The following is an 18,757-nucleotide window of genomic DNA, read 5'->3' as shown; positions in this document are numbered from 1 at the left end:
TTAAAGCTCATGGGTAAAACACATGCACCAATCCCTACCTCTTACTTGTCCGGCTCCTGTAGGGATGGATATAGGGCATGGGGTCATGGTGGGTATTTCACAGGTTGGGACTTTTTTTGTGTTTTCCAGCAAACAATCAATAACTAGGCGTAAACATGGTGCGGGCAGATTGTCCCTTGACTTTTTTGGCTTTAAGGACCTTCTTCTTATTGTTATAGAAAAAAATGTGTCAGGGATTATTCCAGATTTGCCAGCCTTTCTAAACTGTTTTCAGGATTCCACATTTTAGGCTCGTCACACTTCTTCTAATGTCTGGTGTGCGTGATATGAAATGCTAATGTGTCCTTAAGGATAAGAGCGTATTTTTGGCAGGAACTTGTTTGTAGTAAGGACTCTGTGGGCCAGTGCCTGGGGCGGCAGAAAGGTGAGGGCGGCACTTAACATACAAAAACCTCTAAAAATCTATGGAAGGCGTATGATGTACATTTTTATACGCTGGGGCTATATGTCATATTAGTTAAAAAGGTTCTCTAGGATTGGAAAAAATGTACTTTCTTCAAAAAACAGCACGCACCTACCCGTGTGACTGAGGCTGGGCTGCAGTTCCGCACATCGGTAGCCATGTTTATTTAGTCCTAATCCCGGACAACTTCTTTAAAAGGTTCTCAAGACATGCGTTGCTTTCTGGTTTCGTCAGCGATAGTTTTGCTTCCATCCTTTACTTTCCTGTCGTTTATCTCTTTTTGTTATTATTTATCTGTTTTGACCATGAATGTTGTCACTTTGCAGTGGTGCATCAACGGTGCGTGCGTCACCGTAGGAAAACAACCGGACACCGTAAATGGAGCTTGGGGGTCATGGACGTCATGGTCGCACTGTACACGAACGTGCGGAGCCGGGGTACAGAGTGCGGAGAGGAAATGTAACAACCCGGAGTGAGTATCACACAGATATTCTGCTGCAGGCACATCCTCATTCCGAAAAAAGGCAAAAATAAAAATCCACCATTTTCGGTACGCAACTCCTATGCAAAGCTATATATGTCCATGGTTACAGACTACTAGCCATTCTGTACTTCTTCCATTAGGAAGTTTATACACCCGAGCCGTTCATATGCTAACCAAGTAGCCATTAATTTAATATAGAGTCAACAGTAATCTCTCCAGCACAGTCTGACTACACAGAGTTTGTTGTCTGTTACCACGGAGACCCATTGCTCGGCATAGGAACTGTAGACACACTTTGACTTATTGCACATTTATAGAAGTTTTAAAGGGATTTGTAATTCATTTTCACACTTTTTACCTGCATTATTTTTTTTAGTGTTTTATATATATTTTTTTATTTATTTATTTTTAGGCCAAAGTTTGGAGGGAAATATTGTACCGGGGAAAGGAAGCGATACAGAATGTGTAAGACGAACCCCTGTCCTAAGAACCGGCCGTCCTTCCGTCAGATGCAGTGCGCCGAGTTTGACACCGTGCTCTATAAAAATGAGCTTCATTCATGGTATCCCATATATAACACAGGTATGTGCACTACTGGGGAAAACATGCTAAAACGGGTGATACAGCGCCACACTTGCCCATGGACGGTGCCTGGTATTGCAGCTCAGCCCTAATCCCTTGTACAAATGCAAGATGCCATATAGGAATGTTCATTTCTCATACATTGACATGAGTGGTTGGCCACCTCATTTCTCCAGCTGTTCTCCGTTCAGTAGGTTTCCAATGCCAATGCACCCAGTCATATACTAAAATTGAGTGAATTAGTTAAAAATATGTATTTTTGGGTTGTGATTTTCTTTAAGAGAATTGAGCAAAATTGGGACTCTATGTTTTATATACGCTGGGGACTTGAAAGACACCACAACGTTATTAGGCTCATTCAATTCGTATAAAATGAATGTGATAGAAATCCAATTTTCTGGCCAAATTTCAGTAAATTCACTTATCACTATCAAGTACGTGTAGCCTTCCCCACTAGGGAGCTGAATAAAACACAAGCTGTCCATGCACTGTAGAAGTAATTTACTAGATAAAGACCTGTGATTACAGCAGCCTCTGCGCCGATTCATTTAAGACTGTTGTGAGGAACTGAAATACTTTCCCAGCACAGATGACTAGTTACCTCAATTTATGTTGTATTTACATGCAATGACCTTATCTGGTGGGGGAATATGTGCCTTTCTTTCTCTCGGCAGGGGGGCCACTTGGGTTCACACCACTCCCGACTGGCTGGAGACTTCACTCTCTGTGAATTCAATGTACATTGGTTAGGGGGTTGGGAGTAGAGTTGAGAGACTTGATGGGGGAGAGCAGTTGTGTCTGGGGATCTGAAGCGAAAGGAGCAGAGTTAAGGCCGCTCCTGGAACCCATGAATGGACTATCGAACTTGGAACTAAGTTTTCTCGGGTTTCGGTCATGAGATCTATATTCCCCTAGGAATTATCCCATGGACTATTTTTACTGACTTGTTGCTGATCCCGTGCACTGGGGCATTACATTGGGGTCATCTACCTGGACTTACTGAAATGCTTGTATGGATACAAATAAAACTTGTTGCATCGTTAACCTGCCTAGGTGATTACTAACACCCACAACTCTAGATCTTCACAACTGTCCATTTTTGGATCTGTGTTAGAGTCTGGACTCTCTTTCCTTTCTGGACCTCGGGGGTTAATATGGGTTTTTGCCCCCCGGTGGTCGCTGGTGTTACTACAACTGTAGTTGGTTGGCTGCTGGGTTTTTTCCCCCCGGTGGCCGCTGGTGTTACTACATGTTTAGTTAGTCAGCAGGTGGTGACCACTCCTACTTCCCTTTATATTGCCACCTGGTGCTGCAATTCACTGTTGGTAATACTGGTCATTTGCTAACCAACCTTGGTGAAGACTGGACCTACCTGGTGCAGAGGGGGTTCAGCTTATCTGGAGCAGTGGTGATGCTGCTGGATGCCGATCGGGTGCCTTACTCTGCTGCTGGGAGCATTGGCAGCAGATAAAGCTAAGTTTTGGTTTTTAGCTGCTTTAACCCCGTGGTATCTGTTTTATATTTCCTGTTATTGGTGCAGTTCACTTTATTCCCTGTCTCACCTCCTGGGGAGGGGGTTGTGGGGTTTAGCTCGGGGCTAAACAGGAAATAGGGACAGGTCGGGGACTTGGGCCTCACTACCATCAAGTGTACCCCCAAGTTAAGGAAAGTCAGGGCACCTCCTTAGCCTGAGGGGCAGTTCAGGGGCCCAAGATCCACATCTCCTGCTTTTTCCCTACTGCCCCGTGACAAAGACACATTCAATTCTCATAGAATAAATTCGATATAAATCCAATTTTCTGGCCAAATTTGAGCAAACTGCTGAATCTAATATCGGCAGATTCACTCATCACTATTATGGATATATAGCCCTTAGCTATAGGGAGCCGAATAATGCACAAGCTTGTGATATAATGTACATTAGAAGGAATCTGGTAGATAAAGTCCTGTGATTACAGCAGCCTCTGCACCAATACAGTTAGATAGATACTCTTCAGAAGCAGAAAGAAAATGAAGATGAGGGAAGTGATATGTGAATTATCAAGGGATTTTGAACTGGTGACCGTGACCACGCTGCGCCTTCTCTGAGTTTATAATATGGGTGACAACAATAACAACTTCCTGTTAGTGGATTAGAAAAAAGAAAAGCTCTCCTGTCCAAACGTATCAGTATGAAATGAAAGGCTTCACAAACATTGTAGAAATTAAGGTCTGTCGGCAATGTCATTATTATCTTTCGTTCTATATAATTGGTAGGTTTATGGAGTAAGTTCTACAAAGTCAATAACTTTCTTAAAGTTTAGAATAAATATCCTAAATAACTGAGACATTATTATAGTACAAACACTTACTGTAAATAATATGTTTTCATAAATGTTTTTATTCACCCTGTAATAATTTTTTTTGTTACTCTGTTATTCCTCCTGGAAATTAAAAATTAAAGAAGTAAATTGTGTTTACTAGTCTCCTTGAAAACCTAGATGGATCCTCAAACATTCTGCCCCCCCTGGCAGTACTGATTGGACAGTAGGAGAGTATGCAGAGGCATGCCCCTAACTGGTAACACCCAGTTGTCACTTTATTCAGAAATTCCTAGGGGAATAACAGAGGAAGTGTGACGCTGAGTCACTTCTCACTGACAAGCTGCGAGACAAGGAAGTCATTGAGTCCAGGGTCAGATACCAGGTGAGCACGTCAAAGGCAAAAGGATAAGTCAAAAGAATGGTGAAAATGGAAAGTTCGAGGTCAGGAAACAAAGATCTGAATAGCTGAACACTGGGCACAAGACACACAGAGCAAAGCTATGACTAGCAATGGCCTGACTATTGTCAGCCAGCTAAATAGCTAGGTCATCACCCAAAATGGGTGACACCTGGAGGAAACCCAGCAAGCATGGCCAGATTGGGTGGCTGAGTGGTCACTGACACTACTGACAGCCCAGCGCGATCCTCCCTCTGATTGGCCAGGTTGACTGTCAATCACAATACTGACAGCCCAGTATGCCTCTTATTCTATACAGCCCTCACTGGCAACTTTAACCTCCATTGTCTCCACCTCTGGAAGACAGAAATGTCCCAGGGAAGAATACAAGGTCTCCTGCTGCTCACCACATCTCTCACAAATTTTCTGGTCCATCCATATGGCCTGGGTCATAGCTTCCATCGAAGAACAATGGTGTTTAGGAAGAGCCAGAGTTTCTTTAAGAGCTTCAGAAAGGCCTCTATGGAACTGGTACCTGAGAGCTGCATCATTCCATAGAACCTCGGTGGACCATTGACGGAACTCGGTGCAGTAGTCCTCAGCAGTGCCGCTACCCTGTGTCAGGTTCATGATCTTTACCTCAGCAACCTGGATTTTTTCAGGTTCATCATAAATTAAACCTAAGTGTCAAAGAAGTCGTCTGCAGAAATCCATTCTGGGGCTTTTGAGGACAGGTCTGAGGTAACCCTCACAGGAGGGACATAACTATTCCTACCCGCCGGGGATCATCCTCTGAGGTCACAGGGTAAAAAATAACTTACAGCTCTCTCTGAATACTCTAAATTGATTCTTATCTCCTGAAAAAATTTATTAGGAAGGGCCACTGCAGGTTCAGAAGAGGTCAACTGCACGTCTGGATGTACAGACATCGCAGTCACTGCCGGTAGCAAAGAGCTATAGGGGGCCTTGACACCTGGCCCTGCAACTGGAACTGTGATGATTCAAGGTTCTGGTGCAGATCCTGAATCATTTGGGTCAGATTCGCCACCTGATCACTAAGCGTGTGAACGGTATCCATACTATCAAAATAATTGTATATGGCCAGTCATAATGTGGAGCTTGGTCACTTCTCACAGACAAGCCTTGAGACAAGGAAGTCAATGAGTCCGGGGTCAGATATCAGGAGAGCACATTAAAGGCAAAATGGTAAGGCAAAAGAATGGTAAGAAGGCAAAGTCTAAGGTCAGGCAACAAAGATCAGAATAGCTGGAGACAGAGCACAAGCCACACACACCACCGAACAAAGCTACAACTGGCAACAGTCTGACTCTAGTCAGCCAGCTAAATAGCCATCATATCACCCAGAACAGGGGACACCAGAAGGAAACCCAGCAAGCCCGGCCGGATTGGGCAGCTAGGTTGTCACTCACAATACTGACAACCCAGCACACCCCTGATTCTATAAGGCAGCTGAGCTGTCACTCACTGCGTCCCTAACACACCACGAGTGGTGGAATCATGGCAGAAACAGCACAATGCAGAGTCCTAAGAAAAGATATTTTAGAAATGCAATGTCAAGGAATTAATTATTACTAAAAAAGGCATGTAAAAAATGGAAGTTATTGGGCATTCTACATTTCCTTTCATACAGGCCTAAAAATCTGAGACAAGTGTAACTATTCACCTCCTCTAGGTGAGGAGCGCAGGAACATCTGACGGCTTTGCTGTGTCATTTGCTTGTTACATTGTGCAGATCTTTATTTTTCGCTTTCCTGTTATATGTCTTGTTTGCAGCAGTTATTGTGTGGCGCCCATGCTGGGAGAAGCGGCTCTGGCATAGTAGAGGCCGATGTGTCTGGGAGAGTGGATCACCTTTCTTACAAAATATTAGAAAAATGGATATCTTTGGGTTGTAACTGGGAACCAAGGGTTGTGGTGAAATTTAAGTGCACAGAACTTTCCGCACAAGTCATATAATAACAAGAAAACAGAAGTCAAAATTTATTATACCATATTTTTCTCCTGTCCCATCTGAGCAGGTGAAACTCCAATTGCTCCAATAGACTTCAATGGGAATGCTATAAATATGCAGGCAGTGAGCGCCACCATGTGGCAAAAAAGATGTTATTATTTAAAGGTGTAATCCAACCCTACTCACTTCTACATTGGTTTTTAGAGTGGGGTAACATCTACAGATATCTCCCGGCCTATATGTGTGAGCAAAAGTGTCCTTTTCTAACGATAGTCCTAATATTCTAAGACTGACTAGCTTAGACTAAAAAAACCTGACTTTGTGATACTGTCAGAAATGTATATTATATCTATAAACAATCCAAATTCAATATAATATTGGGTCATAGTAAAACTCTAAACTGGCTGCAATTCACATCACAACCACTGGGTGGCCACATATAGCTATCATAGCCACCTAGTGGCTGCGATGTGAATTGCAGCGAGTTTGGAGTTTGCTGTGACCTGATAATGTATTGAGATTGAGATTTGGGGAAAAGGATGAACACATTTATACTTTACCTTCACTTTGTACTGTGCCATATGAAGGAAATATTTATTCGGAAATCTGTACCGTAGAAACCCATAGACCCATGAAGGAAAAGCGGCTTGATTGTAGACTTCTTTATAGTTAGAGTAGTAATAGAATATTCTACCAAAAGATGTAGCAAAGGAAAAAAACATTGAAAAAAAAACATTCTAAATCTTACAACTAACAGTATTGAGAAGGTTACAGAATAAGGAAGCACCATTCCCCAAAAGGAAACTTACACTTCTTTTACATTTATTGCTCTACAGCAGTGGCGTTCAACCTCTGGTTCACCACCTTATGGTTATCAAGGCATGCTGAGGGTTGTAGTTTCACAGTAGCTTGGCTAGCCACAGGTCTGAGATCAACAAATATGCATGAAAAGGTAGAAAATGGCAAAAAAAATAGCAAAAGAACCAATTATGAATTACTTATGGCTGCAGCGCCGTTGCTCCACTGATCCTCACCGTTTTTTGTGGATCTCTGCTGCAAACACGTGCAGTCTAGGCATGTTACCGCTACTTGTCCCATCACCCCAGCCTTACCACTCAGATCAATAATTGTCTGTGATGATCATAATGAGAGGTGATACATGACCACTACAAAGAAAATAAGTGGTGAGGAGCACTGGAGCAACAGCGCCGCAGCAAGCGGGGATTTCTCTAGTAATTAATGGTTCTTTTGTTATTTTATGCCATTTACTGCCTTTAGTTAAGTATTGATGACCCCTAAAATCCTCTTTAGGGACCACTGATCTGGAATAGTGATACTGCTATTACTAAATGTGGACACAGGCGGACGGCAACGATCACTTGCTCATACTGTCCTTACTCTCCCTGCAGCTAATCCCTGCGAACTTCATTGCCGAAACGCAGAAGGGAATTACGTGAACAAGCTCCTTGATGCAGTCATCGACGGGACTCCGTGTTTCGAGGGGAATGATAGCCGAGACGTCTGCATTAATGGCATGTGTAAGGTATTTGGTATGTTTCGCTTACTTCAGCATTTCACGCTGGACGTTGCACCGAGCGGCCGCATAGAATAGAAATGTAGAATCATTTACAATTTTTTGCATTAAAAAATATTAATAAGATTTAGATTTACGTTTATACAGGAGCATTAATGACAGTCCATAATAGAGGAATTAAAAAAAAAAAAAAAACGTAATTTTTATAATATTTATTTGTTTTTTTAATTAAGTACATTTGCTTTTATATTCTGTTATTTTATTTTCTGATTTTATGTTTTTATTTGATGTTTATAATTCCATTATGGTTATAGGGGCTGCCATCGTGTCTGAGGTGTGAACTGTAGCTCAGAAATTTGCTTCACGGCTGTCACATTTATTTGCGACTTATTTTTATATGTTTCGCTCCAAAATAACATGTTTACCTACGTGTCGAGTTTGTTGCATAAAATGCAATTTGTGTTATTATTTTTTTTAAATCTCACCAAAATTTGCTTCATCAACACAAAAATGTGGACCTAAATTTGGTTCACAATGGACATATTTATGCCCCACTGTTAGGTAATGGCACATTGACCCTGCAGGGGACTGTGTGACTTCTCATTTTAATAGTGAAGCCTGCCCCTTTTTCCATCTACAGTGAAGGGGGCTGGCTTGGCTATTGAAATGAGCCTAATAGCCAGCCCCCTAGGAGCCCAAAGGAAGGCGGTGGAAGTTCTATTTTTGCGTCGAAGCCGAGCAGGTGAATATACATTAGTAATCAAGTATATCAGAAAATAAACACATCTTACACAGAGGAAACATTTCGTTAATAACACACACTCATGTTAGCGGTGAAGCTGGGATCTCATTTTTCGATATCTCACTTGAAATTAGTTCTTGGATTTTAAAAATCTGTTAAAATTACAAAAAGGAAGTGATGAGTAAGTTAGGGTGACGTGCCGCCACATCTGAGGAGCAATCCGGCTGCGGGGCTGAGTTTCATTGCTGTTTATTAGTCTGACATGTACATATATTTTATGTTAATGCCGTTTCTTCCTTGTGTTTAGTCCGGGCTTGTAATTGACTTATGTACTCGGGATCTCCCAACGTCTCCGGCTCCGGATAATAAGTCACAGGAGAACTTAATCAGGCAGATGAAATGCGTCTTGTCTGCGGTGTCCGTCAGTAGATGGTTTTTAGTCTTCTGTGTGTATATTGACGCCGGTGTTCCTCGCGTGAGACGCTCCAAGTTCATTCACTTCTAATCAGCAGAGATTTATTAGAATATTTATAAGACGCGCTCCGTGGGAACAGGTTTATTTTAGCGTTTTAAGGCAGTAATTATTCTTGTTGAGCCATGCAATCAGCAGCCATTTTATTGGAGAAGATAAAACATAAAGCAGGTGGGACTCACAGCTACGGGGATACAGGGGACCACCAGGAAAGACTGCTGCCACGTGGAAAATGGATGGAGAGGGGGCCGCCACGTATATGTGAGGGAATGAGCTGAGAGGGGGCCATCATGTATATGTGGGGAATGGATGGGAAGGGGGCTGCCATGTATATATCTGTGGAATGGATGGAGATAGGGCCTCCATGTGTATATGTTGGAAACGGATGGAGAAATGTCCGCCATGTATACACTGCGTTCCAAATTATTATGCAAATTGGAGTTAAGTGTCATAAAGATGTAATTTTTTGTTTTTCAAATAAACTCATAGATGCTATTGTGTATCAGGGCTCTTTGGATCACTGAAATAAATCTCAAATTCCTGTGATAATTAGTTTACCAGGTGAGCCCAATTAAAGGAAAACTACTTAAGAATGATGTTCCACATTATTAAGCAGGGCACAGGTTTGAAGGAATTTAAGAAAGAAAAAGGACCTCTCTGCTGCTGAAAAGCATCAAATAGTGCAATGCCTTGGTCAAGAGATGAAAATATTAGATATTTCCCAAAAATTTAAACGTGACCATCGCACTGTTAAGAGATTTGTGGTTGATTCTGAGCACAGACATGTTTGTGCTGATAAAGGCAGAATGAGGAAGGTTTCTGCCAGGCAAGTTCATCGGATTAAGAGAGCAGCTGCTAAAAAGCCATTACAAACTAGCAAACAGATATTTAAAGCTGCTGGTGCCTCTGGAGTCCCTCGAGCCTCAAGGTGTAGGATCCTTCAAAGGCTTGCTGTGGTGCATAAACCTACTATTCGGCCACCCCTAAAAAGTGTTCACAAGCAGAAATGGTTGCAGTGGGTCCAGACATACATGAAGACTAATTTTCATACAGTCTTGTTTACTGATGAGTGTCGAGCAACCCTGGATGGTCCAGATGGATGGAGTAGTGGATGGTTGGTGGATGGCCACTATGTCCCAACAATGCTGCGACGTCAGCAAGGAGGTGGAGGAGTCATGTTTTGGGCCGGAATCATGGGGAAACAGCTGGTAGGGCTCTTTAAGGTTCCTGAAAGTGTGAAAATGACCTCTGCAAAGTACTGTATATAGAGTTTCTGACTGACAGCTGTCTTCCATGGTATAAAAAGCAGAAATGTGCTTTCAGGAGCAAAATCCTCTTCATGCATGACAATGCACCATCTCATGCTGCAAAGAATACCTCTGAGTCATTGACTGCTATAGGCATAAAAGGAGATAAACTTATGGTGTGGCCACCATCCTCCCCTGACCTCAACCCTATAGAGAACCTTTGGAGTATCATCAAGCAAAAGATCTGTGAGGGTGGGAGGCAGCTCACGTCAAAGCAGCAACTCTGGGAGGCTATTCCGACTCCATGTAAAGAAATACAAGCAGAAACTATCCAAAAACTCCCAAGTTCAATGGATGCAAGAATTGTGAAGGTGATGTCACAGAAGGGTTCCTATGATAGCATGTAACTTGGCCTGTTAGGATGTTTTGGAGTTAAATAGCTTTTTTGTTCAGTGAATGTGACCTCCTAATGCTGCAAATTCCACAAATGAGCATTTTCAGTTCTTTAAAACAGATCAAATGTTTAGAAATTCTACTGTGCCTAATAATTTGGAACAGTGCAATTTGAGTTTTTATTCATTTTGGAGATTATACTGTTATCATTGGGAGGTTTCTTCAATAAAATTTGATGTATACTCTAACGGGTGATGACTTTTATTAGACTGACTGTCATTTGTACTGACTATTTAGGAAAATCATAGAAAAATATCATTTGCATAATAATTTGGAACACAGTGTATATGTGGGGAATGGATGGAGTGGGGGCCGCTGTGTATACAAGTGGGTAACCATGTATATATTTTCAGGCCAGATATGCATAATAGGAACAATGCCGCCTTATGTTGCAGTCCATCAGTTCAGGGAAACCGGGCGTCTATGTGTCCGCAAGATTGTGACATCACTAACAGACCACGTCCTCAGCGGAATTTGGATGTTCCCCGTATGTGACTCTAGACCCCCTCCGTGGTGAGCCCACCCCCTTTTGGATATTCCAGTACGGGGAAGTGATGACGTGATGTCCTATTTCCCTAAAGATTTCTCAACAACCTGAAAACTCTCAACTAGGCCAACCAGGTCATCTGCGTGCCTAGGGTCACGTTGGGCAACCCAGGTCTGCACCGGCTTGGGAAGGGAGTAGATGAATCTCTCCATCACCACACGCTCATCTCTCTGGGCAAGAGTGGAAGACTCTGCCTGTAACCACTTTTGGATTAGATGCAGCAAGTCAAATATCTGCAAGCGAGGGGGTTTGTCGCCAGCATATGTCCAGTGGTGGACTCTAACCGACATAGTTACTCCCAAGCGTGCCAAGATTTTGTATTTTTAACTTGGTGTATTCCTTGGTATCCTGCAGTGCTAAGTCATAATACACCTTTTGGAGTTCACCTGTCAAATATGGCACCCACACCTGCTCTTGCGGAAGTCTCTCTCAATCAGCCATCCTCTCGAAAACCATTTAAAGGACTTCAACATCAGTCCCTGGGGTCATCTTCTGCATAGGCCGTCTTACTGTTTTCCAGATGTGTGAGTCATCACCTGGACTTGGGGAAGGGCAGGTTTCTCTGCTGCAATTATCCCCTGCCAGGAATTCCATCTGTTGTTGCTGCTGTTGGATCTGCTGCACCAGGAGTTTTTGTCTCCTGCTGTACTTGCGGCTGCCCTCGGTGCTGCTGCTCTTGCGGATGCTGCTGCTCTCAGTGCTACTGGTGCTGCTGGCTTAGTATAAGCTGCTTGATCAGCTTCTCTATTTTGTCTGAGCACTGTTCCATCCCTATAGCCGCCTTTACCCTGGATATGCAGTTTATCTGTAGCTGCTACTCGTGTTCCTGGAATGTTGCCTGCATTCTCCACCAACTGTGGTTAACTCACTCAGCTGCTCACAGAGGTAGCGACAGGAACATATCTTCTGCTGGTTTATTTAAACCATGGCATAAACCAGTGCAGGGTTCAACAAAATAAACAGCCTGGCAAAAATGGGAAACAAAATGATAACTTATATCACAGTTCTTAGGGCTGCGGGAATCCGCCCGCTTAGGATACAATCAACAGAGTCCAGCACAGTTGCACATAAACACTTCTCTGGAGCTCTCCTTCCTTAAGCACACAGACAGAGAAAAAAACTGAGCCATCATATGGCGTCTTGTTCTGCAGTTAGACCTCAGATATTATGAAATTTTGCAGCACTGAGACGAGACACGGCGACAGGGTATCTGAGCCTTTGGGATGAAATAATTGGTATTGCAAATGGAAGCAAGGACGGGGTTAAACCCTTAATGGCGACATCTTTTGTAAACGAGCTAAGGTTTAAAGCAAATTTACCAATTAAAGTAAAGTCCAGCGGCAGCAGAAAACTCCAAACTAAATGGCAATCATTAACGGCAAACCAAGCACAATTTACTAATGGTTTTCCTCCTATTATATCACATGTAGTAGGCAACGTCTGCATCTTCCCTGCTTGTGATATGTTCTGTGTTTCCATCCCAGTTGTAAAACAAAACTCTAATTCCAGCCGAGCGCCCACTGATAATGACTGGAGACCTGAGTCCAGTGGGTTAAGATTCCTTATTAATTTAAACCCTTAAATAACTCAGGAATTTTTCATTTTTGGGTTTTCGTCTTCTCCTCCCCTTCGATCGTGGAGTCACTACTTTTGTATATTTCCATCCACATAACGATACGACGCCTTGTTTTTTTTTTCTGGGACAACATCTATTTATTTTACATATTTTACATTATTTTAGAGTTTACAAAAATTCTGAAGTTTGAGAAAAAAAATGTGATTTGTGTCGCCATTTTCAGTGACCTGTAAGCCATTTTCAGTGACCTTTTTTTTATTTTTTTCCATCAATGGAGTTTGTGTTTTTTGTGCCCTGAGTTGAAGTTATTATATTGATGCAATTTTGGGGATAAATATGATATGTTGATCCCTTTTTGTAGAAATCTTACAGAAAATTGCACTTCTGGAAGCGTTTGCAAATAACAGACGTGACTGGCTGTCATGATCCAGGACGGGGTTTCGCTTTGGCCCGTCCTGATCTGACTGGGGGTTAATTGTTCTGCCTCTCTGGCAGGGGGCGGCTATTAAATGCTCACTGGACCTAGGTCTGGTGTCAGTTATACTCCAGCCCTTGGCTGAGTTAGTTGACCTTGTGTGTACGTGTGCCTTGTGCCTGATATCTAGCTTGCTTGTTTGGTTTTGATCCGGTTCTGTCCCTGTTTCGAGTTCTGCCTGTCCCTCTTGTACTGCGCTACCTCTCGTGTATGACTCTCTGCTTGTGACCCAACTTCTCTCTGCTCGTCCCCTTGGTGCCGCGTCGCCCTCTTGTGTATGACCTTTGGCTTTGTCTGACCTCCCGTCTGTTTATCCCTCCTGTACCTCATTTGCCGTACTGTGAATGACCTCCGTTTTGCCCAACTCTGAGTTTTCTATCTTCTCTGAAAGCAGGATGCAAAGCCCTGCCCCCTTGCAGTCACATGACCGTAGGTCCCGTGCCAGCTTGCTAAACTTCAGCACTCAGGTCCTGTGCACCTATACTTTCTGGCTGTCCTGGTCCCCAGGGGTCCCTACAGTGCGGGTGAGTCCCTGCTCAGCGGAGGCTGCACGCCGGCGCTGTCAGGATCCTGATACTGGCTCTGTGTGATTGCCCACATTGCAGACGGGCGCCGGAGCTGCCTCTTCTGATCTGCAAAACGTATCAGAATAAGATATGTTGTGATTTTTATTATTTTTTTTACACGCGTAACAGGAAAATAGGCCAAGTGCACTCAGTCTACAAGTCTGTAAGATCCGTGTGAAGTCCGTGGTGCACTGACCGAATATACGCTGTGGGGCTTGACCACTAGATAGAGATCCATCATACAATTGCACCTTCAGGGGGAATTTAAATGAGTCATGCGGCGGTGGGAAACTGACTTCAACTCGTCTTTCCCAATTGAAAATTGGGAAGAAGCTATTAAAAACACCTATAACTCCACGATTGCTATGTCTTTACAGGAATCTTATGTTAAGGTTTTGTTGAGATGGTACTATGTCCCAACGCACCTTGCTCATGTTAGCCCAGATAGCTCCCCTCTGTGCTGGAGGGGTTGAGGCTTTCCTGGCAATATTCTTCACATTTTTTGGAGCTGTCAAAAATTAAAGAGTATATGGAGAGAAACAACTTTGCACATCAACGCCTTAACAAGTCATAAGATTACCATCACTCCTCACATGGCTTTGTTCTCTCTTGATCTGGAAGATATGGATTTGACGGTTAAGTACGTCATAATTCATATTTTTTTAGTTATTAAAAACCTTTTGGCTTCCTGGTGGAAAAAGGAGGACGTCCCTAATTTTTCTATTATTTTGGATGCCCTCCGACAACATTGTCAGCTGGAATATAGATTTGCTATTAACAATGATTTGCTGAGTAAATACAAAAAAAAATGGGACAAATGGAACACTAAATACATGGGGCTTTGAACCAGAAATGTCTGATTTTTATTTTTGTTTTGTTCTGGGTCTGGTAACTTGTTAGTTAGTCTTAGTTTGACTTTGTATAGTTAGATAGACTATATTATTTTAATTGTGTACTGTGTTATCATATAATTGTAAGTGATTTCTATGTACTTATTTTTTGTATTTTACACTTACACATTTTGGCTACAATTAATCCATGTTAATGGGTTCCCTAATTTTTTTTAAAAAGAAATTTCCCCTTTCCTATCTCCCTATCCCTTCCCCTCCTTTCCTATTATTAATAATGAAAAGCTCAATAAAAATTATTTGAAAATAAATGAGTCATGCGGGTAGAAGAGGTTAACATTGCATAATTACTATTGGATATATGGATTTATGGATATGTAACCTGGACAAAAAATAAAAAAAACAAGACAGAAGAAGATTTATCACCTTTGAAATGTGTGTTGCTGGAGAAGGATGGTATCAACAGCAAGGACGGGAAGAAGAACAAACAAATCAATCTTGGAGCAAATCAAGCCAGACATGTCATTGGCAGCAAGGATCACCAAGCTACGACTTGCCTACTTTGGACCCATCATACGACGAGAGCAATCACTGGAGAAGGACATCATGAGAGGAAGAACAGAAGGAATAAGGCGAAGAGGAAGACCAGCAACCTCATGGCTAACAGTGGAGAGGACCCTGGTGGACCTATCTAGACTTGCAAAAGATCAGTCTTCCTTCAAAGTTCATCCATCAAGTCACCATGGCTGAAGAAATAAATGAAGACCGTTAAATAATGATAATCAAATAAAAAAAAAGGTGAATAATATCCATAATAGAGTCAATACCGTTTTGTTGTTCCCTATGTCTGTGTCCTCCATTATTCTGTTTCTCTTACAGTTATTTCATTTCCCGCGACCTCACGTCTCTATTATTCTGGACTGATGCCGGCCTATTACTCTGTCAGTGACTATATTGCCAGCCGTTCTTTACCTCTTCAGTGGTGATCGGCTTCCCAGCGACACATGAAATGAATGGTGTCACAATAACAACCCTCGTCCTTCTGATTGCCGTTCCCTAGGATAATCGGCGTCATATGTGGAAAATGAATATCTCCAAGGCGGAAATCATAGGAGAAAAAATTTCCATCAAAGACATGAAGAACAGGGAACATTTCACAACATTTTAGCAAATAAAAGGTGCCAGGTCGCTGTGTAAGGCTTCACTTATGAGCTCGGCATCAATGTCTGGTAATTAGGTTAGGGCCAATGGAATTAGATTCAGTAAAGACTCATTAGCTCCTTCCAGCTAAGAAGCGTCATGGCTCCCCATCACTGACTAAGCACAGAAAGTCAGACTAATGACTGACTCACATCATCATATTGGAAAAACGTATGGAAAATACATTTATCAGCTCAGTAACCCACTGTCTGAGGACCCATCTTTGTTGCACCACTCTGTCCTTATGTCACTTTTCCTTCCTTTATACTAGATTTCGCTATCCACTGCCTCGGTCTCCACTCACATTAGGGATATGCACTTCACACGGCTCTGCTGACTAGTCAGACCTTAGGTCTGCTTCTGTTGGATGCTGGGCCCTATCTAACATCTTGACAGGAAGCTATCTCTGTCCCTTCAGTTTAGCCCTTCCCACTCTGGGCTAATGCCAACTATTAACTCTAATTCTCCCTACTTTTTGGGCAGAACACAACACTGTCGCCAATTACACATTTCACAATTCACATTGCACATTAAAATACACTGTAACAATACATGTGTCTTTAAGAATATGGACAGTATGTCCCTCTCCTTACATGTGTATTTTATAGCACCAGTCATATGGGATCTTCAGAAATCTTATCTTTATTCTGCAGATTTTTGTCGGGATTTGACATCCACAGCCTGTAAGTTTTTGCTGCGGAGGCAATGCATTGGATAAGATCTGCGGTAAATCCTCAGTATTTCCACAAGCCAAATCCACAGTAGAAATCCAGACAGGTCCCCTGATTACAGAAAAGAAACTCATGTTCTCAAAAGGTTGTAGAAACTGGCTACAAAACTTAGATGGACATGTGGAGAGGAGTCCACAAAGAGTCACTTATTAGACTTTCCTCCACATTATGGGCTTTTCCCCTATGTACAGTTGTGGCCAAAAGTTTTTAGACTGGCACTAAGTTTGGTTTTCATATTTTGCTGCTCAAGTGTTTTTTGATTTTTACACATTTTACACAAGCATACGTTTTTACACATTTAGTGACTAATACCTGAAGTTTCGGAAAAAAACTCAATTTTCCCAGCTCTGCCTCTTATTTCTCCAGACTTCTGCCCTTCACCCCAGCAGTTGGATATTGGCTTCTGGGCAGATCATGACTGGTGATGACCACCTATTCTTGTCTCATCAGGGCTCGAAATTATCACAATTGCTGGATTTTGTTTGTCGCTCTTTGAGAGTTGACCGCAGGTTCTCAATGGCACTGGGATCTGAGAAGCATCCAGTCATGGACCCAAAATGTCAATGTTTTGTTCCCCGAGCCTCTTAGTTCTCACATTTACTTTCGGATATTGTCTTCATCATGGGTGAAGGTGTACCATCCCCACATTTTCCTGGATCATTGGAGAAGATGCTCTTGGACCTTTTTTTACACTTTATTCACAGCTGTGTTCTTAGGCAATATTGTGACTGAGCCCCCTCTATGGATGAGTAGCCTCCACACATGAGGGTGTCTAGATGCTTTACCGTTGGCAGACAGAGGACTCACGGCAGCATCTCCTTCTTGTCTGCAGACAATCATTCCTCCAGTCTGATGTGGCTTCAGCAGAGACAATATTTTCACCCCCCGTTCTCTGCCGTTCCTGTACTTCCTACAAAGTTATTTTGTCTGATGAAGGCCCCTTCAGCTTTTTTGGGAAATCATCAACAAATATCTAGACCAGGGGTGGGCAATTAATTTTCCCAAGGAGTTGTAAGGAAGTCCTTGCTGAGAGGTGAAGGGGCTGAGAAGATACGGTACACAATTCTCCTTGAAACAGAGGCTGAGGTTTATTCAGATAAGTGCAACAGAGCAGTTAAAGAAGGCAGTGAGTATAAGCACGTAGACACGCTCAGGTGTCCAGACAAATGGGATATCTGGCGATGGTCTGGCCCCGAACTATGGCATGGGGGCTTTTTATACATTATTTAGACAAAGAAAGCTACACATTGCTGCAAAGGGTGAATACATTATAATCTCATACTGCAGAGAGAGATGTGCATATTAACATATAATGACACAACATTAGTGAGTATTACCCCAAACTGCATTACCGTCCATAAATCTCCATGTTCCTCTTAGCTAATGTCATTACTCACCTCATAGCCTACTCTCATATTGACAACTGTATTGTTCTGGTTTCTAGATCACTGTAACAGATACAGTATTTACTACCATATACCACCACTTATTACTATCCCAGTGTCCTGCAGCTGTTCTGTTTAACCTTTATGTACACCATACCTGCTAATGGCCCTGGTGTCCTTCTATGTCTTCATTCTGGCTGAAGCTTCCAAACCCGCATCTCATTGGTTGTAAAATCAGTTGGCTAAACTTTGTACAAGATGGCTACTAGGGCCAACATGGCTGGAGGGATGAACAAATAGGCGGAAATTAATTCTGCTCAATATTATTAGCAACATTTTAATTATAATGATTTATTTACTATAAATATTAATTGTATCACTTTATATTGAGCAGAACTAAGTATGCTGCCATCCCCTATATACCGTTTGCGCCCACAGGCAGCCCCCCTTTATACTGTATGAGCCCTCACACAGCTCCCTATATACCGTAAGAGCCCACAGGCAGCCCCCTGTATACTTGTATGAGCCCACACACAGCCCCCTATATACAGTAAGAACCCCCACATATCCTCCTATATACAGTATGAGCCCACACACAGCCCCCTATACACCGTAAGAGCCCATATACAGCCCCATATACCCAGTATGAGCCCCCATATAGCCTCTCTATATACAATTAACCCTCACATAGCCTCCTATATACAGTATGAGCCCTCACATAGCCTCCTATATACAGTATGAGCCCCCACATAGCCTCCTGTATACAGTATGAGCCCTCAC

The 18,757-nt window shown here is 42.5% G+C and overlaps 1 protein-coding gene across 1 annotated transcript in view; it reads left to right on the top strand.

Moving 5' to 3' along the window:
• Window positions 1-18,757, top strand: part of ADAMTS12 (ADAM metallopeptidase with thrombospondin type 1 motif 12) — a 609,414-nt gene that overhangs the window by 416,662 nt on the left and 173,995 nt on the right. The window contains exons 13-15 of the mRNA XM_073543900.1: window positions 790-935; window positions 1,360-1,529; window positions 7,611-7,744. Coding sequence (XP_073400001.1) covers window positions 790-935; window positions 1,360-1,529; window positions 7,611-7,744 — 450 coding nt within the window. The remainder of the gene's footprint in view (window positions 1-789; window positions 936-1,359; window positions 1,530-7,610; window positions 7,745-18,757) is intronic.

This window comes from Dendrobates tinctorius, unplaced genomic scaffold (genome assembly GCF_039654945.1).
Source record: "Dendrobates tinctorius isolate UK_male_01 unplaced genomic scaffold, ASM3965494v1 ptg000135l, whole genome shotgun sequence".
Classification (NCBI taxonomy): Eukaryota; Metazoa; Chordata; class Amphibia; order Anura; family Dendrobatidae; genus Dendrobates; species Dendrobates tinctorius.
The sequence above is the reverse complement of the archived record's forward strand: the minus strand, read 5'-3'. Positions and strand labels throughout refer to the sequence as shown.